The sequence below is a fragment of the Camarhynchus parvulus genome, chromosome 5 (genome assembly GCF_901933205.1).
Source record: "Camarhynchus parvulus chromosome 5, STF_HiC, whole genome shotgun sequence".
Taxonomy (NCBI): Eukaryota; Metazoa; Chordata; class Aves; order Passeriformes; family Thraupidae; genus Camarhynchus; species Camarhynchus parvulus.
In genome coordinates this window covers 38,243,481-38,264,975 of record NC_044575.1, presented here as the reverse complement: position 1 = coordinate 38,264,975, position 21,495 = coordinate 38,243,481, and the positions used below count along the sequence as shown (strand labels likewise).

The window sequence follows — 21,495 nt, the reverse complement described above, 5'->3', positions numbered from 1 at the left end:
ATCCTAGTAGTAGACTTGTTCAGGTATTTCTGCTTTCCAACAGATCTCAGCAAAGTTCTTACCAGACTTACATTAGCACATGCACTCCTTCCACTGAGCTCCATGCATGATTCCCCACAAACTGCAACTACTGCATTTCTTTTAAAGAGAATTATTTTATACAAACATAAAATTGTTTTAAAAACCATGTCCTCTTCCTCATTCCATTTACTAAAACACACAACAGGTTGTTAGTAAACTTGTTGAGGATGAGCTCTTTGGAGAAATCATATTTATCATAGGAAAACACAGTATTTCCAAGGATGGCTAGGAAGAACCTACCTGTTTCTCACTTTCCTGGAGATGGCTGTTTTCATCTACTGCATCTTGAACAGATGTCTTGAGTCTCTCAGTATTAATCTGATACACTTTTAGGGTGGACTTGGCCTAAGTGAAATTAAAAAGTCTGTTGCTTAAATGGTATTGGTGAAGATATAGGTAGGGTCATGATGGTATTACCGGAGTTGTCTTAGGTTTTCTGGCTGTGCTACATATATATTCTCACATTTTCTCTACAATTTCAACAGTTTTTGCTGACTGTAGTTTCACAATACTATGTATCATTGAGGAGTAAGAAAACCAAGAAAAGACAAGGTAACTACTTCTCAATAAATGCCAATCACTATATGAAATTACAAGTTGCTCAATCAAGCCACACCAAAGTAATAAGCTTTACAAACTCTTTTGGTTTACACAGCATATGATCTCTGCATCCCTAACAGAAAAAAAATTAAAGCAGTAACTACATAGGGAATATAGAAATTGCAAAGATTTGAAAAGAGAAACTATAAACGTTATACATACCTCATCAATTTGTGACTGGATAGATTTTTCTTCATTCTCTAAAGACTCCACTTTCTCCTGAATTTCAGACACCTGAAAATTATTAGTTGTCATACACCTTCTTTCACATATTTGACTGACAATGTCTAGGCAATTGATAAAATTATTTTTATTTTTAAACTGAGAAAGTTCTACTGCTGAGTCAGTAAAAATGTGTGTAAAAATATGTTGCAACAAAACCAGCTTTTCTTCTTTTAAATATTTTCCTTTATCATTTTTCTAATGTTACAGGGAAGACAAAATGGAAAGTGTAGTTTTTATTTCAGAACACACAAAGAAAATAGTTTGTCTTATCTGCAGAGATTTTTTCTGTGAGAATTTTTTCTTAAATGAATAGAAAGACAGGATTCTATTTATTCTTACCAAGGTATCATTTTCCAACTGCTTAGATTTTTCTTCTTCCAGTTCTTTTTCTAGATTTTCTATTTCCTCGTTGAGTTTCAAGTTTGACTTGTTCAGCTTTTCATGCATTTCCTAAATCAAGTTGGTTTGTGAGTTAATAAAACATGTGATATTAATTACATATGAAGACAACAAGTATATTTTAAATATGACAGCAAAGTACGTTTCACTCAAATACTCTAGAGACTCCTGCATGAACAAAAGCTGTAAGAATTAGCTCTGCAGGATCTGAGGTGCAAAATGAAATAAACCTACTTGCTTTTTTTAACATGAATTATAAAGATCCTATTAGGTATTTGATTCACTTATCCAGAACTCTTCCACAAATATATTCTCAGTTTGGGGGATATAAACAATGTAGTGGTAATTTTTCTTTCAAACTGTGCACCTGTAGACTGTGGAAATTATTTGAATTAGATAAGATGTGAGAAAAAAAAATTCATGCACTACCCTCTCTCCTAGAAATGGGAACAATTTACTTCTCAAATATTGTCCAATATGCCATTTGTTCTAGTATTATTCATCCTCAATGCAATTGTTAAAAAAGGCTTCTCATAATTTAAATGATTAAGTCATTTTCAGTAACCCACTCAAAACTATTGCATTGGAGTTTCTGGGTTTGTCTGACTTTTTTTGCTATTGTTTTTACTTAGTTTGTTTGGGTGTTTTTTAATATGAGCCACATTTTTCCCAAAATATTGCCTTATATTGTAGAAATAACAATTTCCATTAATCTTTTTACCTCAAAAAAAGATGCATCTGTTGATTCTTTCGTAGTGTTACCATCCTTCAGAGACAACTGTAAATCTTCAAACTGAAAAGGAATTACTTTATGTCAGAATATAGGTAAATAATTAACTAAATACTAGCATTAATTTGGAATGCTCTAGTCTGAAACACAGACATCACCTAAATATTCACAAATGCACCTTGCTGGAAATCAGGAAAGCCTTAACCCTACTACAATATCCCAGTGATATAAACAAAAAAAAAAGACATTTTGAAGTTGCTTCCAGTGAAATATGTTGTACTGCAAGTTTGAAGTCAGAACTTGCTAACACCTTAATTGCTCTTAAAGACACTGACAGAAAAAAGCATTTGAAGAATCCCTTTGTAAGCTTTAAAACGTCTTACTTTTCTAAAAGTTAATACTTTACTTGATAGAATCCATTTCTACAACACATCTGAAAGCAATAAATGAGGACCGTTACCTCTTTTTTGCAGAGGCTGAGTTTTTCAAGAATTTTGCATTTTTCTTCAACTAGTTCAGCAACTTTATTGGCAAGCTGTTTTTCCCTTCCTAAAAAGTGAAAGACAAGCAAATGTTGCATCATCCAAATAATTAAAGGTGAAAAAAGAAAGAATAAAGTCATATTCCAGAGAAATATGAAAAATGAAGTATCAAAAATAAGCTTACCTACATAAAGTCGACTTCTAACCTGGGAAAAAAAGAGAATAAATATTGAAAATGTCTGATCAATTACTCTCACATAGTATCTGAAAACTAATCTTTTAAGCTGTGATTCCATGCCAAGCTTAACCATGGAACTTAAAAAAGGAATATAAATATGGCTCCTACTAAAAACAGGCAATCATATCCGCTGCTCTCACCCCCTCCATGTCTGTGTGTTTGCCCTGTCCTTCTCCCACTCTTATCAGACCAAAGAGGGGAAAGGAGATTAGTTTTCACCTGGATCACTTTAATAACACACCTCTGTGTATTCACCACGTAACACACAGTCAGAAGAGTAGAAAAGTGAAGGGAGGGGGAAGCTCCACACGTGAGCTCAGATTTCCTATTGGGAAAGATCTCCCAGGCATTACAACACACAACAGCTAAAGCTGCAGTAAGGTACTACCTGATGGGCATCCTTCAAGTGCCAAGTGAGCAGCTGCCACTGGGGTCTAGTGCCCTAGAATTAAAATCTAACAAACTGCAGGGCAAAATCTGTCACAAATGGCCTCTACAGGAGAGGCAGAACTTGGCTGAACCCACAGAACTGTTCCAACACAGCATTTCTCTCACGGCTGGGCCTGGGTCACGTGCCTAAGGTAGCAATGGGGCCCTCAGATCTTCCCTGTTTCCTCCTAATTTAAAGCCAAATAACGAAAAAAGGGTAAGAAAGTTGTAAGTATACTTTTATCCTATCATCCCCAATGGATGTTTAGTTACTCCATTACTTTTCAGTAACCATCAATTCTTCAAGGAGCAGCCAGTGCAGTTCTAAGTATGGATGACTGAAAAAGCTATCAATAACTTCTGTAATATCTCCTGCCTTAAGTGGCATGTGCAGGAGGAAAACAATACTAGGCTAGCTGCTTGCATGATTTCAGCTCAAATGCCTTTTGTATCACCCAGAGGGATACCTCTAGAGAACAAAAGGTACGACCAAATTATAGTTACATTAACTTACACAAACACTGATCCCCTTACAGAGAAGGTCCGTTCATGTTAAAACCCTAAAAATGCAGTTGCTCATATCTGAAAAACTAAGCAGCTATGGAACCAGTCTTAAAACATGAGTATCATTACACCTACTACCCAAATCACAATGACTGTATGAGAGTATGTGAAAAATGGGAAGAAGTTTAGAATACTGAATTACTGATACTCACCCCATTTCTGCAGCAGGGAAAGTACGGCACGCAACTTTTATTACTCAGATCTTTACTTACTCTCAAGAGAAGATAGGCATTACCTCAAAAATACTATCTGATTTGTGCATTGAAAGGTTTCAGTACTGCAACTCTCAAAGTCATCGGATTAAAGCATGCAGTTAAATTGGTTCAATGTTGCTGTGTTGCAATAAACAGAATCCAGGCACCACTGCTCAAAGAGTTTTAAAATGCCTCCCTTGACAGGAAACCACATGGATTGCTTTTTCTTGAAAGACCTGAGCTGCTCTGGCTATGGCCAGGCTAGTCACAGAGATATCAATACACACAGCAATACATACACCCTAGGGAAGACATCTGTATCCTGTGAAAATAATTTAAGGGCTGACTTTGAAAGTCCACTGTAGAAATTAAAAAGAGGAAGCCTTACTGCAGCGAGTTTCATTGCATTTCCTCTTACAACAGTCACTCACTACATGTCCAAACACTTTTTATTCTGACAAAACAGACTTTTCAACTTCTCTTTTACAGAGACTCTAAATTAAATCACAATAGATTTAAAACTCTGAAGCATTATCTATCTTGAACAGGAAGGATAACAACTTCAATGCAAACTATTAATATACTCTATGTATCTGCAAGTAACTTGAACACTTTCTGCGCTGGTTTTGTCTGGAATAGAGTTAATTTTCTTCACAGTAGCTGGCATGGGACTGTATTTTGGACTTGTGCTGAAAAGCACTGAAAACACACGGATGTTTTAGATATTGCTGAGCACTGTTCACACAGAGTCAAGACCTCTTCTGCTTCTCACCCACAAGGAGGCTTCAGGTTCACAAGAAGCTGGGAGGGGACACAGGACAGCTGATCACAGCTGACCAGAGGGATAACCCACACCACGCTGACATCGTGCTCAGCACAGAAAACTGAGGGGAAGGAGGAGGAAGGGGGGGGTGGGTGTGGAGTGATGGAGTTTGTCTTCTAGAGTAAGTGCTACATGTGATGGAGCCCTGCTTTCTTGGAGATAGCTGAACACCTGCCTGCCCATGGGAAGCAGTGAATCAATTCTCTGTTTTGCTTTGTTGCATGAACTGCTTTTGATTTTCCTACTGAACTGTCTTCATCTCAACCCACGAGTTTTCTAACTTTTAGTCCTCTGATTCTCTCCCTCTTTCCAAAGTGACAGAGGGAGTGGCTGTGTGGTGCTTAGTTACTGTCTGGGGTCAGACCCAACACTTACTGATTGATAACTTCTGTACAGGAACAAGAGAATGGTCAAGGCTCCAACAATGCCAGCACAAATCACTATTTCCCACGGGAAACCATACAGATCAGGCCCAGGTCTCATATCTTCAGGCAGTGAAGCCACAGCCTGAAAAGTAAAGTAAAAAGCTTCAGCTAAAGGAAAAGAGGCTAATATTAGCCACAGAAACAGAGATTACGTGTTGACATTGTTTACTTCCAAGGCTTGTATATCTATTTCTTTTCCAAAACTCTGAGAAAATGATTAACAGAAGTATTTGATTTTTAAATGATGGATTTACCAAGTGAAGGAAAAAAAAAGTTCCAACAAGATATGAAAATCAACAGACAAAGCTCTGAAACCTTTTCTTTCTGAGACTATCAATTATCCAATGATTTGGGTTGAAAGGGATCTAAAAGATCATCTCATTTCAATCCTTCTGCCAGTGGCAAGAACACTTCCCACTGGACCTACTTCCCCAAAACCCATCCAGCCTGCCCATGAACACTTGAAGAGATGGGGCATCCACAGCTTCTCTGGACAGCCTGCTCCAGTGCCACATCAACCCCACAGTAAAGAATTTCCTTCTCTTATCTAACCTAAACTCATCCTCTCCCGTTTAAAGCCATCCCCCCTCATCCTATCAGTATGTGCCCTTGTAAAAGCGCCTCTCAAGCCTTTTTGTTGGCCTCTTCAGGTACTGAGAATTTACTATGGAAAATTCTCCTTTGAGTTGTCTTACACATTTCTCTGCTGGAAGAATCAACAATAGTAAGTACCTCTTAACTGTCTGGTAGAAAACTTGCTTGGTAGAAAAACCTGTTCAACCAACCTCATGCTAAAATAACATATTGAACACACCGGTGATTTAACACATCTTAAACACTTCGATACACTCGCGTTTCATTTGTAAACGGATCTGTTTGCTCAAAGATACGACGTGCTCCATGTGGCTCCAATTTACTACACGTGACCCGTGCTAAGGACCCGGTGCTGTGCACTTAAGCCTTTATTTCGATTTCTCCCGTGCCCGAGCGCCTGGGCAGCAGCGCTGCTCAAGACCCCGGCCCTCGCGGGGGCTGCGCCAAGCCCCGCGTCACTCCGTCACTCACCCAGCGCAGCCCTTCCCAGGCCAGCCCGCAGTAGCGGCGGGCGCTGTCCCGCAGCCCCGGCCACAGCCCGGCCGTGCCGATACCGGGGCCGCTGCCGGCCCCAGGCCCCCCGCGCCCGCCCGCCGCCATCTTCCCGCGGGCGGCGCGCGCGCCTTCCGGCCCGCCGCCTGACAACCGGCCCGTACCACTGCCCGCCGGGGGCCGGGAGGAACCACTGCTGCGGCGGGGGACGGGGGCACGCGGCACAGGTGGCAGCCGCGGGGCCCGGCTCTCCCCGCCCGCCCGGCGCGGCTCCCGACCTCCGCCGGCAGACCTTCCCCGGGCACGGGGACCGCCGGCCGGAGGCACCGGCAGCTGCCCTCGGCGTGCGCCCACCGGCCCGCCCCCGTCCTCCGGTACGGACGTGGCCCCGCGGAACCTGGTCCTGTTCTTCCCTGAAGTTGCGCTCGGAGAAACTCACCTCCCGTGCGGCGCAGGCCGCCTCCATGCCCGCCCGGGCGGCAGCCGTGGCACGGCGATACAGCTCGCCGGGCAGGCCCGGCTCCCGGCGGGCCGCCCGCCGCGCGTGTCCCGGCCCGGGCGGCGGGGCCGGCAGTGCCGGCGGGGCGGGGAGGGCCGGGCCGGGCCGGGCCGGGCCGGGCCGCAGGTGGGTCCCGGGTGCGCAGGGCTGGGCGGGCCCAGCTCTGCCGAGTGCCTGCGCTAAAAATGACCTGCCGGGCTGCTGATAGCAGGTGTAAGAGAACGTGCAATGCCACATAGCGAAGGATTCTTCTTCGTCTCCTTCACTAAGATTAACGCTAATTTGATTCGGTTTGGGTTTTGTTTTTTAACTGCTTTAAAAAAACAAAACAAAACCAAAACAAACCCCAACAACAACAGCAGCAAACCACAAAAATCCACAAACAAACAAACCCCCGTGTGCTAGCGACTTTTACAACGCAAGGTGCGCGACTGGACTGCAAAGCACCTAAGGGACCAGAATAGGTGGAAGTGCCTTTTTTAGCTTTTTTATCTGTATCAAATAGTACAACAAGGAGTTTGGCCGTAGCAGTGAACTGTCAGTGAGTTGTAGTCAGTCACGAGGGCCAAAGCCCCTCCATTTTCCTCATCCTAAACTACAATTTAACCATATTCTATATACATACACTGGAAATCAGAAATAAATTTATGTGGTTCTTAAACTTCAATTACCCCATCTAAACGAAGTTCAACCAAAGCACCGCAGTGAAGTTTACCAAATGGCACTTTACCGGCCACCACTCTTATTTAGAGCAGACAGTGCAGGAACAGCTGCCTTTTCCTCACATTGCTCTGGCAGCGTGGTTTCTTGCGCAGTTGTGCCCCTTAAGGTTCACCTTCACTCTGCACTAAGTTTTGATGTTTAAGACGCCCCCATAGCAATAATAACCCCATTTCTATTTTATATATATATATTGCATAGAAACATATCTTTAATGCAATTACGAACAAGGGGAGGATTTGTGAATCAAGGCTTTGAAAATACTGTTTAAAAACAAGGGAACTTGTCTGGTTATTTTATCCATCATAAGCCCAGTTTTTAAAGTCTAAGCAAATTTAATGAGTACTGTTCTGAGAACTAGAGGGAGCTATTAGTTTCATTAAAAAAAAAAAGAAACAAAACAAAACAAAACAATATTAAAACACCACTCAGGTGTTTCCTGCCTGTTAAAAAAGCTCACAAAACAAAACCCCAAATCCTCACACCCTAAGTTCATCAGATTCTGCACTGCAAAGGGGCAGATGATGAACAGTTGACCTAAAATTTTCTTGTGCTCTGTCTCATTTGGCATCAGATAACCCTGGAAGCAGGGAACTGTAGAGGGTTTATTTAAAAGGATTTTTTCTCGTTTTTAAGGAGTTTTGCTGCAGAACATAACTTGTATCTGGCTTAAATTTGCACTAATGTTGATGTTATATCATGGAAAGAATTCTTACCGTTTGGATGACAATCACCACTGCTGACGATGCAGATTTTATTGTTTCTCTGAACTCAAGAGCATTCAAGCACAGAAGTATCTGATGTATCCAGCCTCCTTCTGGTTTGATCATAAGGAATAAAACAAGAGGTTTTACATTACTATTGTCAACTTCATATAATTCCAACTGGATTAATTTTTTGGGTTTTTTTTTGGTTTTTTTGTGATTGCAAATTTATTTTCCTTAAAATTATGAAACTTAGCACTTACCATTACTTGGAACATAGTGCTGGATGGCGTCAGAGAAAGATGTTTTGACATCAGCTTCAGAGTCAGATGCTGAACTGTCCATTTTTGTTTCAGAATTTACTGAAGCAATGGCAGTTGCTTTTGAATCTTGGTCACTGTCATGTTCACTGTCTGCAGCTGCATACATTTCATGCTCCTTCTCTGGTGTTTCTTCTAGTAGCTTTCTTCTGCCTACTCCTGCACATAATTGTGAAGGGAAATAATAGTTACTTTTAGAGGATTCAACTTACTACTATAAGATATTAACTTCTACAGGGATTTTAATTTCTTTGTTTTTATTTTCCTCAACTTAAAGCCCAACACTAGAGTAAATGGGCTACAGATGTATGACTTAAGAAACACTATACAAATAATGATCTCAGAATTTGAAGGATAGAACTTTAAGCAAAACTTACACTGTAGTAAAGTGATTAAAAATAAGTGTTCAGGAAAAAATATATTTGGTTTGATAGTTTGTAGATTCCCTGGTCAGGATTAGTAAGTCTCTTTTTTATATCCAAATACAAGTGGGGTAAGCTTTAGAGCGAGAACAGTTGAAAATACCATGCAGGATTAAAGATTAACAAATTCCAAGATACCAAGCAAAATACAAGATACCACACGCATGTTCATGTAGAAGTATGACTGAAGGCACCTGGCTGCCTCAGTTTTAGTAACTTGGAGTAAATGCCTGAAGCCAATAAAACACTGCTTGCAAAAAAACCCACACCATGCTTACCCACAAAGAAAAAAAGTTACAGATTGTTAAATTTAGTAATATGCTTCAAGACAGTACTTGCCAAAGATACACATCAGAAGTAGTCCAGTAGTTCAAGAGGAGTAATTTGCTCTGAAACTGTTACCATTATATTAACTCAACTCCTGTTATCAGATCCTCAAAATATCATAGATCAGTCCATAACTGTTATGAGTTAGGCTCACTACCTCTTCATTTTAAATCACCAGAAGGAGACAGTGTTCCATCTGTTGTGGTTTTATTTTTGCCAAGAAAGGATATTTTGTTCTTGCTAAATCACTGTTAGTGAAACATTACTCTAGTAACTTTAGCTGCAGTTTGGGCAGCACACTTAATTGTTATAGCAGACAAAAGCTCTGGCAGCTCTAGAAGAACATTCCTTTTTTCTGTATATTTTTCCTGCTCAGTGTCCAAATTGTGCCCCTTTTGTGCAGACACAATGACCTGTTCCCTCCACATAGCATTATCTTTGGTTGAGCAAGCTGTGATTTCACTGTGAATCTTTTCAAATTGCTGGTGCTGCAGCAGTTTTCTTCCATCACAGAGATACTCTAAGGGTTGCTTAACATCTTGTTTTAATTTAAATAAAATTGTTGACATGTGATTAATAGGTTTGGTAAATCTCTTTATCATACAATATTTGCCTGGTTTTGGTTTTTTCTGCACCTTCTCTATATTTAATAGTATCTTACATTGGTCAGGTTCCTTTCAACTTCCTCTCATTCTTCTGTGCAGTATTCAAGTGCACTTGTCCTAATGTCACTTCTATTTTAATTTGGGTTTTTTGACCAAACTTAAATGCTTAGACTTTTTTTAACAGGGTTAATTGTTAGTTTTACTAAATATATTTTCAAACAACCCTGATTGTCTAATAAAAATACTACTGAAATCCTTTTTGTTAGAATATAATTGCTATTATTTTTATTTCTGGATTTTGACGCTTATTTTCAGAATCTTTCTTTTTTTCTTCTCCTAACTAGTTTTAGTAGCAGCAATTTTTGTTCAGCATTACTCATCCTTTCAGTTACAACACCATCTTTTTCAACATCTACTCTATCAGCCAGGTTTCCGAGCAATCCCAGGTTGCCAGGATTTAATTAATCCAGTTTTTTAATTGCAGTCTGGCTTTCTAGTTAAATGGCTTTAGAAGACACTAGCTATTTTTTTTCTTTAAAAATTTCTTCTATTTTAGAGAGCTCCAAGGGTAAAATTTTACACTTGGTCAGACTTATATCACGTGACTGTTACTTTTATTCTCAATAAATTTTCCTTAGAAATACTTTTTTGGACATGAATTCAGCTGAAGACTAGTATTACTTTGTCTTTTGAAGTAGTATGCCTTTCCAAACTCAGATTAATTTTCTATGCTTTTGTATCTTGCACTGTCATGCTGATTTGAATGGACTGGCCTAAGTCTGAGGATGTAGATTAATATTTTGTTTTACTATATCACAAGTGATTTTTATATTTATTCCTGAGATCTATATTAAGACTGCCCATTCTCTGGTACCAGACACTGATGCTGGGAAGATGAATTTTCCAGTTTTAGTTCTCCTCCACCTTCCTGGGGGTGTTGCACATTTATAGGAATTTGTTCAGTTTATTGCTTCTCTCTGACAAGCTATTAGCAAGATTATCAAAAGTTGTCCAATCTTCTGCTCATTTGGTAGATTTTGTTGAAGTTTTTTCTCCACTGCCCTGTTTGTTACTTCTCACAGCCAGCTGACCAGGAAAGATCTTTCTCTGTGGAGGTATTTGTGTTACTGTTACCCGGTGTGCTATGTTTAACATTCTGATTAGAAGTGCCTTCAGTTTCTTTTCCCTGTGGCATTTTATCAAGGCTTACCAAAGTCTGTCTTTATTATGGAAGCTTAGTTCTTCTCAGATAGCGGTTTTTACCATCCATTTTGAAACTCCGTATTTTTCCAAATGGCCAGTTTCTTTGGAAAATCTGTTAAACTGAGGCCATTCAATAAGAGGTGAGGAGAGAAAGGTTGGTCTGGAGTCAGTTCTTGGGACTCCCCAGATTTCTGATGATGTTCATAACTAAAAATGTCCTGACTGAAATATTTGATGTTGTTTTCATAAAAACCCTGTGAGACACTTTTATTCTCTGATTTGTGAATTTCGTCTTTCATCAGTACTATCCGTTTTGAAATGGCTTTTGGATGCTGAATTTTTGTGCACCATAACCTTTGACTAGTTTGTCTTTCTTGGGTGTTTTTAGACTAAGACTTGGTTCACTGTCACATGAGGTCTTCTTTATGTCCAGATGATTTTTTGCAGTTCTTGGTAGTTCCCCATAATGCTGCACTTGCCCTTCTTTGGTTGTTGCACTCAGAAACTTCAGTATGCCCTCAAAATGACTAAAAGAGAAGCAATGGCTTTGTTCTGCAGCTATTTCAGGCTTTTCTCCTGTATTTTTTATGTCTAGGGATCACAATTTGGAGGGGCTCATGAGAACTAGACAATTGATTTGATGGAATTGATTCATGTTCCCGTTGATTATCATGTTTGCCCATATTATAATTAATAAAACCATTATAGATATTTGTATACCAACCTGATTGGCCCCGTCTGCTTTCTGACTCCTGATTTTTCTTTTCAGCTCCACTATTTCTCAGCAGTTGGCTTTCTGATACCAAGTCTTCTTCTGAACTGTGAAGTTCATTTGGCTTCTCTTTGTCATGTGTTAGTGTATCAAAAGATGATTCTGTGCTATTTGAGGTGGTTTTGGTGTCATTAAGAGTATGTGCACATGCTGATACCTCCCCAGGATTTGGCCTGTTACTGTTTGAATCTTTTATTTTTTGTGCATAATTCTCTTCTTCATCTGTCACCGCATTAACTATTTGCTTTGATTCTTTGCCCATATGTAATTCTTTCTGGTCTAAAGTCTGCTTTTCCTCATTCTTATTTGCTTGATCCGTTGTTTCTCTGCTTCTCTGGTCCTCTGTAGCAATTGTAGCTTCCTCAGCATGGCCAAAATTAAGAACATCACTTAAACCCAAATTAAACCAATTTGATTTGGATTCTTGGCTTCCACTCGTTTCTTCTTCTGGCAATACCTCGGTGACTGTTGTTTCCTGTTCAGTATTAGAATGCTCAGGCACACCAGAGACATCATGATTTTGTGGATCATTCTTTTCTGATGCCAAATCAACATCTTCATTCTTTTCACCAAAATACAGAAAGCTTGTCAGTCCACCTTCAAACCAACCAGATGCAGGGGGTTCTTGTTCCTCCTTATCACTTGACTCCTGTAAATCTGTAAAGCTGTAATTTTCAGCTGCTACCTCTGTTTCTCTGCCTTGATAATTACTTGCTTCTGAAGATTCAGTAACAGCTTTTAAGGGCTCTTCATCATTTTCACTTTCTGTGGTGAACCATCCTGAAATCCAGCTAGACTGAGTTTGCACAGGTTCTACTGGGAGACTGTTTTGCATTTGTGGATCTTCAGTATCATCTTTTCTAACCAAATTTTTGTTGATAGACTCCTGAATGTGAGATTCCTCTGAGTCATTTTCAGAAACTGATTCAATTCTTTCTTCATTTTGTATGGGGTCTCTTGTATATTTTAAGAGTTTGTTTTCATGCAGCTTTGATTCTGCATCAGACAATGAATATTCACTTTCTTTTTTGTGATCAAGTAATGTGTTATCTTCATTTTCAAAATTGTACTTATCTTCATTAAGACAAAGGAAATCAGTTTCCTAAAAGAATAATATTAACTTTTAGAATATTCTAATGTGTAATTCTACAGCAAAATATATTGTTGTTCTTTCTTTTATAACTTTACACAAAGAACTGTAATTAATTATATTATTCCTAAAGGTTCTACATCTAGATCTATATAAATCTATATCTATAGAAATTATTTTAGAGAACAATAAACATGCAACTGGAACAATTATAAAAACACATTTTGAATAATCTGAAGTAATCTGTCAACAGTTGAATTTCTAACTGGATATTAGATTTTCAGTTGTTGTAAACTACATTGGAAAATCTAGTGATGTTGATTCACCTTAGTGAGCATTTCAACTTCTTCTCCAATTAAAACTTCTTCAACCTTCACAGCATCTCTTGGGAAATATCCAAAATCCTTTCCTTTCTGTAAAAAATATAAAACTAATAATAGCATTTAAACTTCAGTGATATATATGTTAGGGACTTGCACATGTACTGGAAAAGTATAGATGAACAATAAGCTTATAGAACAGCCCCCTATCTCCTTAATTCTGTTTTGTCAAAAGATTGGTTTATTTTTCCTTCATGGAAGTGTTCCCCTTGGCATTTCAGAAGGCAAAAGGAAGGATATTACTCCATTCTATTATATTCTGTGTTGTTTTTATGAACATGTGTTTGTGCAGTACCAAAGCAGTGGCTTCAGCTGAAGACAGTACTGTGTGCACTGATGGTCACAGCCAACTCCTACTAAAATTGGCCACAAATTTCCCATTGTCTCAAATGGGAAAAATGTCGCGCCTTAATAACTAATGACCCATATTGAGTTACAAGAAAAATAGGATATGAAATTCAGATATGAGACTAGCTGCAGCTCAAGAGAAAATTACAAAGATGGCAACACTACAGAAAAAAAGTTAATGATAGGGCCCAGAAGAATCGAGTCCCTCTGGCCAAAAAAACAGTGGTGTCTTTACATCAAACCATTGCACATAGCCTTTAATGGAGGGATACATCTTGGAAAGCAAGGAATATGAGGTACCTGCAAAGATACTCTTGGATGAAAAAAACAGGAAGACAGAATTTCCCTGTTAAACAATAGATGTGACAGATTATTTACAGAAAAAAAACCCTACCCAAAAATGTACTAATGTCTTGTAGTTTTGAAGCACTTACACGGTTTTACTAGCAGTAAAACTTGATTTGGATCAATGCATCCATTCCTTCTTAAATGACTGTTCTAATTTCATTGACACTTGTTCCAAGTCATTAAATATGCATGATAACTTCTCTGGGAGCTTTCCTTAAGCACTGAACTGTGAAGTCAGGTCCCAGTACTGGATGTCTTACCCACAGACCTATAGGTAGGAACCTGACCTGATATATCTGTGTCTTCAAGGGAACCAGATTAAATAATTACAGCCAAATGATAAGATGAAGGAAACAGAAAACTTGTATTTGGATCTTGACTTTTTTCCTCTATGAGTGATCTTTGCCAGGATTTGATTTTCTCTTTCTGTATAAAGATGGTAACAATGGCCCAAATACTGTATTCATCCATGGCTGGTTAATATTCCAAAAGAGAGAGAAGATCCTTAGATACAAGCAGACTGTGGTTGTTATGCTATTACTATGTCTAAAATATTTATGGGGAAAGTCTTTCAGATTGAAGTACTTACACTTCCTGTCCACAAGTTTTCATTTTCCCTTGAAAGTTTGGAGTATACGATGATCTCCTCCCCCGTTTTGAAGTTAAGATAGCGGCAGTCAGGCCCTAAGTAGTCGGTAGTGGCTTGAACTCGGCTCATTGCCTCTGGAATATTATGGAAAGAAATAAACAAATACAGCAACCATTTAATCTGAAGTCACTTTACTGAAGAAATCTGATATATATCAAATACTGATGAATTGCAGTAGCAAATATTTTTATGTACGTGCTTTGTTACAATACTAATCCATTTATATCATCACATGGAAATCAACTAATGCAAGAAGCAGCCCTGTCTTGTTTTCTTTCCCATGTACTGCAGACATCAAGGAAAAAGCTCTTGTCCTATATGGACATTCTTCAGTGCTTGTTTAGCCAAGGTTTCAATGCTTAAATAGAAAGGACGTATGCAGGAAATTCAATTACTAAAGTAACTACATTAACATTAACATTTATTTAGGCTAAACAGCTAAAAAGTATTTCCCAGGCATATTTATAATTTTATATTTCAGAATTTCTAAGTTAGATCTAGTAATTATTTTAGGGATTTTGTCCTCTTTTTTGAATACATTTATCTTATGATAAAAATACATAAATTCTAGGAATATAAACCTTAAACATGTTGTTAAAACCAAAGTTTCCAGTTCAGTTTGAATTATTTTAAGTTTTCTTTGTCTCCATCCCAGTCTCCCCACAGAAATCACTCATTAGTGATGTGCCCTAGTCAGTTTGGAGCCCCTTTCACATGCTGTTCCACAAAGGTAGACATCTCTGAACATCCAAAACCTACTGAAGTTGGTATGGCTCCCACAAGAAAATAGAAATCCATCATCAGAGGAAATCTAAGGTCTCTCCCACTTCAGGGGAAATGGAAGATTGCAAATACATTGAAAATACAACACTTAAGTCTGCTAAACAAATGGAAAAAGGTTAGAAACAGCTTCAAGTATGATTATGACAGGTTTCACAATGGTAATCAGTGGATAGTAAACAGGACATTATTTGTCCACTTGTGATTCAGTGGCTCTGCCTCCTGCAGAGTTATTTACTCTTTGAGAACCACAAGAAATAGTTACAGCACCTACTTCATGTTAAAGAATAAAAAATAAGTAAAGAGTAAATATTAACAGAGTGTTTTGTAAGAAGGATTACAAAAGAAACCCCAAACCAGTTTGCCGGTAGAAAAAAACCTCAAGAGTTCTGCAGAATGGGCTACGAATGTACCATAAACATATGATAAAGGGTCTTCTTTCTCAGTTTATAACCTACCATTTTAATTTTATTTATATTTTGTTTATTTTATTTTGTACCTGTAAAGAATTAGTTAAAAATACTTTAAAGCTGTTTTACACTGCCTGTTTTGGGGACACCTGAGGAAAACTAGCTATTCAAAAATATTTTTACTGAACTTTGATCTGTATAACCTTACATAACAATCCAGCAAGTCTTTTTTTCCCTCTTTTTCTTTTAAAATTTTAAGCCTATTGCTCTTAAACTTAACCACAACCATTTGCTATGGCTACTCATTTTCAGTCTGTTTCATTGCTAATTTTGACATTATGATTCCTGATAATTGCATATACACCACAGACTCCCTTAGAAAAAAACAAATTTTTACTTACTCTCACATTCTGGATCACCACACTTCTTCCATTTTGAAAGTACCTTTGTACTCTGCACACTTGCTGAAAATGAAATTACCAACAACAGAATTCTCTGATCCAAGATCCTTGACATTTTAGATTAAATCCAGAATGCACTGAAACTGTGGAAACTGCATTGATGTGCAGTTAGCAAGAATATTCTACATTTTTCTGAGCCTAACAAAACATTGCAAGTAAACTTTCAATCCTGTTTTCCTTCTCTGATCTGCTTAAACAGAAGTACACTATGCTAACCTACTAACAATCTGCAGAGTCAGGTGTCCTGATTATACACATGCATTAATAATTAACTATGTTCTGATAGCTTGGCTGATGTTTTGAATTCAAAGAAAGTAGTTCTGGTCAAATCAAAATTTAGCCTCTCTCCAACAGATTCTTCTGCACTGAGTTTGTACAAGATTGTGCCGGGGGAAATTAAACAGCAGTTGTATTAGGATTATTTCTAGAATATGAATGCATTTTTAATGTACCTCTTTCATGTGATTTTAAGATGGTGTAGTGTGATGACCAAGAAGCCTGGCAAGGTCTAGGACAGCCTACTATCTACAGCCTACACCACATTCCTTCTACTTTATCTTTGCAGATGGGTTTCTGCATAGCTGACGTCAAGAAAGGATGAGTGGGCCGGAGGAGGCCCTGTGGAGATAGGATGGTCCTGTTTTGGCTCTGAAGAGCTGAACAGAAAAGAACAAAATCTTATGACTGGTACTTTGAAGGACACCATGGCCAAAATCTGCCTCAGTAAGGGTTTAAATATTTAAATATTAAAGCACACACCCTGAGTATGCTAATAAGATTATTGAAGCAATGTTACCATATACATGACTTTACTACTCTGTCTAGATTATGCTACATGTAAAGAAGGAGGAGGAGAATAAGATGGGGCTGTATATAAGTTGGATAGAATTTTCATGTACTTAGTGAAAGACCTAAAAAGATCTTGGAGTCAGTTGGTGGGTTACTCTCCTCACTTCACAAGCAGAGATGCCTGCTTGGTAAGCTTCTGCATAGGATTATTGTCATTAGCCAGGCTAACACAATATTATTGTTAGAGCTCTGTCACATCTAGTGCTGTTTATCAACAGCAATTCCAAGTCTGTGTTTTTGTTGCTTCAGTAAACCAAACTCTGTGTGCTATGTGTGAACCTGGGACAGTGAAGGTTCTTACTGAGCACAGCTGGACCTGTAGTTTTGGATTGCTAAATCATAAATTTGTGAATCTGGGCCTGTTCCAGATTCATTGTCCCAGACTTCCTTGGTGAGCTAAACACAATATCTTATTAACCTATAAAACTTCACTTTTCCTTTCCCACTGTCCTGCATGAGGGAGCCTCCTCTCCCTGCCTTCTTGATAGCACACCAAGAATCTGCATTACTTCCCAACCTGATCTTTGCAGTCATTATGGTTCCTAGTAAGCCTTCCCCTCCTTCAGTCCTGAGTATGACTCATGCAGAGGTCACTGTATTCTCTTTCCACAAACCTAAGCTGTATCCTACTTGCAGCATAGTTTCCTTCTGCTCCACAGCTCAAACCTGCCAGACACTGCTGCTTAGCCTGATCTACAGAGCCAGCAAAAAAGGGCACAAAGTGAGCCAGGGTCACCTTAAACAGCAGTGGCCTGCAAACAGAAACTTCACAGAAATGACATGTCCCCCACCTGCAATCTAACACTTTGGCCCTTCCTTTGCCACATGAGCTGATAGTCAGGCAGCCTATCCTATGACCTGTCACACCAGCTGTCTCTGCTGTTAGGTAATCCACCTCAGAGCACCAAGGAATACACTGCAGATCAGCACCCCTGTCACTCCTGACTAACCTTAATGCTGCCCCTCTTTTTTCATTCCCAAGTCTCTACAAAAAAGATCGGTGAGAAAGAATATACAAGTAATTTATATTGAAAGGACTTTCTATGTGCTTAGTGTTGTACAAATTAAATAAAGAATAAAAAAAAGAAAAAAATGACATTTTTATCGAACTGGTCAGAAGTCTTTCATAGTGTTGCACACCAACCATAGAACATGGGACAAAACCCAACAATGGGCCTAGAAGGGTTAACAGTCCCTTTTCAAGCCTGGCAACATGGAGCCCATTCACCCAAAAATAGAAAAGTGAGGTATTCTGACATCTAAATCTACACACTTAAGTAGGTTTGTGGGGGAGAACAATCAGACCCATGCCTTGAGGTCTGCACAATATTACTGTATTTGTGAAAATACCTCTGAAAATGGCACTGACTTCATATAGATGCCAAACTTAGTCCAAATGTTTACGTGGAGGTAAAAATCTCAGCTACTCAGTTAAAACTGCATTTGAAATTTTCAAGTTATTCTAGGCACTGCTCATTGTGTTGCTTAGTGTCTATAAGCATTCTTCGAGGCCTAAGCACTGACAAACCCTGCTCTGATCTCTGTTCTATGTTATTTGTTCCTCTAGTAACTTCACCTGCAAATCCTTTGGGTGCAAATCCTATACATAGCATAGACTATCAAGCATGACTTCTCATCACCTTTGAACTGAAGTCAAAGATTCATAGAGTTTATTATAGCTAGATTCCAAAGGACAAAGTTGAAAGCTTTATAGCAGATTGAGTGAGACTTCCGTTAATTTCTGTTCTGGAGAACTGAAGCAATGAATGTGAGTACTATTGCACATGCAAAGACAAACAACAATAATGAAAAATATCTATTTCCAATATCTTTAATTAGAATGGAACTATTTTTATTTGCAATGACACTTTAGTAACTGTAACTACTGAAGTAGAAGGGCAGATATCTCTTAAAGCATACTAGAATTCAAAGAAGGATCAGAATTAATGGAGTAATTGAAATAATCTGAGGAGTATGGCACACTGGATGGCTCTTTTAAGACATGGCTTTGTAGAAGTGAAGATGTTACATTTCCTAGACTATTCAGTATCTGCATTGATAATAAAGACCAAAGCATATCAGAAGTTGGTAAAGTTATCCTAATATCTATTTCATACTAAGAACAGAATATACAGCTGTGGCTATACTGTTTTGGTAGCACCAAAGGGCTCCACACAGAATGCAGTTTCACAGTGTAGAATATTGCATAATATGTGGAAGATTATAGTCCATGGGTAAAGCATGTTTAACAATATAGTTCTCTTGACTTTGGATATTTGAATGAAAATACAAATTGACTTTTACATTTAAAATGCCATGTCAGCAAAATCTTGTTTCTTTAAACAAGTATATTTTAAGAAAGAAGTAAGAGGAAGTAATAGTAATTCTCTCTTCCAGTTAGACAAATCTAAGCAGGTAATAGTCATTCATCACCAAGACCCAAACCAACTTTTTCAACCAGAATAACAAGCAGCAAGAAAAAGCCACTGCTGTTTCTCTATTACAAAGACAGTTACAAACATGACAACTGGCACTGCATTTCAAAAAAATCATGGAAGTTGTGACTTTTATTACTTTGAATCTTGAGAACACATTTCCAAGCTTTGAACATCTCACATTTTGCCATATAATACTGTCATGTAATAAAAACTGCCTGAACCAGGAGAAAAAAACCCCAAGACTGAACATCCTCCATAACACAGATCTCTATACGTTACTAATGCACCACTGCTGCAGCATTTGATCCCATCATAAATACACATATTCTCAGAGAAATTCTTCTTTGACCAGGTAACTAATTTGAAATATCTTTGACATACATTAAATGAGTATGTTTACCCTGTTGTACCACAGTAACTGCTATAAAATCAGCAACTGAACCTGAATCTTATATCTGGGGCCTAATCACAAGACCATTACTTTCCCAAAAATCAAAGATGTTCCAGAAATCTATTTGTAAATTTACTGGTTTTGAAATTAATTTTGTTGGAGGGGGGTTGTTCAGTTCTCTAATACTTACTGTCTGCAGAAAAATTATGTTCAGGTTTCCTTTGAATAAAATATAAAGCTGTTCCAAGCACAAAGACATCACCCTAAAGAACAGAAATTTGAAGAAGTATGCCTTTTACTCAAAGTCATGTTTCAGCTTATATTCAATGAACAATCTGTGTAACATCTACTCTGACAAGCACTCCAAATGGAGCACTGTGGAAAAACACATTCTTGGAGAATTCCAGCTTATCTGTGCATCAGGACTGAAGAAAAAAACAGCAAGTTATAGTACAGAGTCAGTGCATAGTGCAGAGGTTCTAAAACAACCAAACCACCAACTGCCTTCTTAAACTATACTGGAAGCTAGAAGGGAGCATATGATGGAAACACTTCAAAAGACAGGCATAGAGCATACATGGTATATTCCCTGGTTACATAAAGCATCTCTACCTCATTCTTTGAGAAGGGAAAAACTATTGTTCCTTTGTCCACTTTACTTGAGTGAAAAGTGAACAAGGCATTTTTCCTTTGACCTCCACTCACCATTGTGGGGAAGGGATAAGGAAATGTTTCAATCATTTCCTACCTCTATACTATCTGCACTAAATACATAGAAAATACAAACTGTTCCATCAAATTACACCTTGAAGTTGTCAGCTATTTTCATGGTTTCATTCCCATCCACAGCTCTGATATTGTTTCAGGATAAGAGGAGGGGACCTTGAAGGAAAATGTAAAAATTACTAGACACACTACTGCTTTATAGTGCTAATAGTATATTACCATCTTGCACTATTTCTGTAGTGGAATATTCATTGGAATATTTAGCTTTTAGAAAACTTCAAAGTTATCACACACTGATGTTCACATTACACTGAACTGCTTAGGTCTAGGAATGCTAACAATTAATGGCACTGCTTGACAATGGTAGTTAGTAAGTTTCTTCTAACAAACATTAAATTAACAATAACATCATCAGCTTCCTATGGAGCAACAAAGCTCCTGTATTTTCACAGTTAAAAATACATTGCAGCTGGGAATATAAACTAAAACAACGTGATCAATCCAGTCCTTAGTTCAGCAACCAGACCCACCATCCTATTGTTTTCATAAACCCTGTTAATGTGTTGCTCTGAAACAAGAGGTCAGAAGATTTGCACATTGACTCCAGTACCAGCCATTTAAACCTGTAAATGCACTACAGCAGTGAATCACACAAACTCAAAATAAGAAACGTTAGAATTATTTAATGTTACAAAAGAAGTGTAATTGAAAAAACGACAATGGCTTCAAAAGGCAATCTGAAACCTGAAATTAGTCAAAACTTGTAGACCAGTAACA

At 38.3% G+C, this 21,495-nt stretch overlaps 1 protein-coding gene across 2 annotated transcripts in view; it reads right to left on the bottom strand.

The window, feature by feature from the left end:
- The window catches only part of MIA2 (MIA SH3 domain ER export factor 2), a 35,999-nt gene extending 19,630 nt beyond the window's left edge, over window positions 1-16,369 (bottom strand). Inside the window, exons 1-13 of one of the 2 annotated variants that reach the window (XM_030949504.1) lie at window positions 16,255-16,369; window positions 14,604-14,737; window positions 13,265-13,351; window positions 11,801-12,950; window positions 8,463-8,678; window positions 8,212-8,312; window positions 5,141-5,272; window positions 2,702-2,723; window positions 2,496-2,584; window positions 2,027-2,098; window positions 1,246-1,356; window positions 844-915; window positions 322-426 (exon numbers count right to left, since the gene is read on the bottom strand). In XM_030949504.1, the coding sequence (XP_030805364.1) occupies window positions 322-426; window positions 844-915; window positions 1,246-1,356; window positions 2,027-2,098; window positions 2,496-2,584; window positions 2,702-2,723; window positions 5,141-5,272; window positions 8,212-8,312; window positions 8,463-8,678; window positions 11,801-12,950; window positions 13,265-13,351; window positions 14,604-14,737; window positions 16,255-16,369 (2,406 nt within the window). Of the gene's footprint in view, window positions 1-321; window positions 427-843; window positions 916-1,245; window positions 1,357-2,026; window positions 2,099-2,495; window positions 2,585-2,701; window positions 2,724-5,140; window positions 5,273-6,715; window positions 6,843-8,211; window positions 8,313-8,462; window positions 8,679-11,800; window positions 12,951-13,264; window positions 13,352-14,603; window positions 14,738-16,254 lie in introns of those variants that run through there. The other variant, XM_030949505.1, reaches the window with a different exon arrangement.
- Between the last annotated feature and the right edge of the window lie 5,126 nt (window positions 16,370-21,495).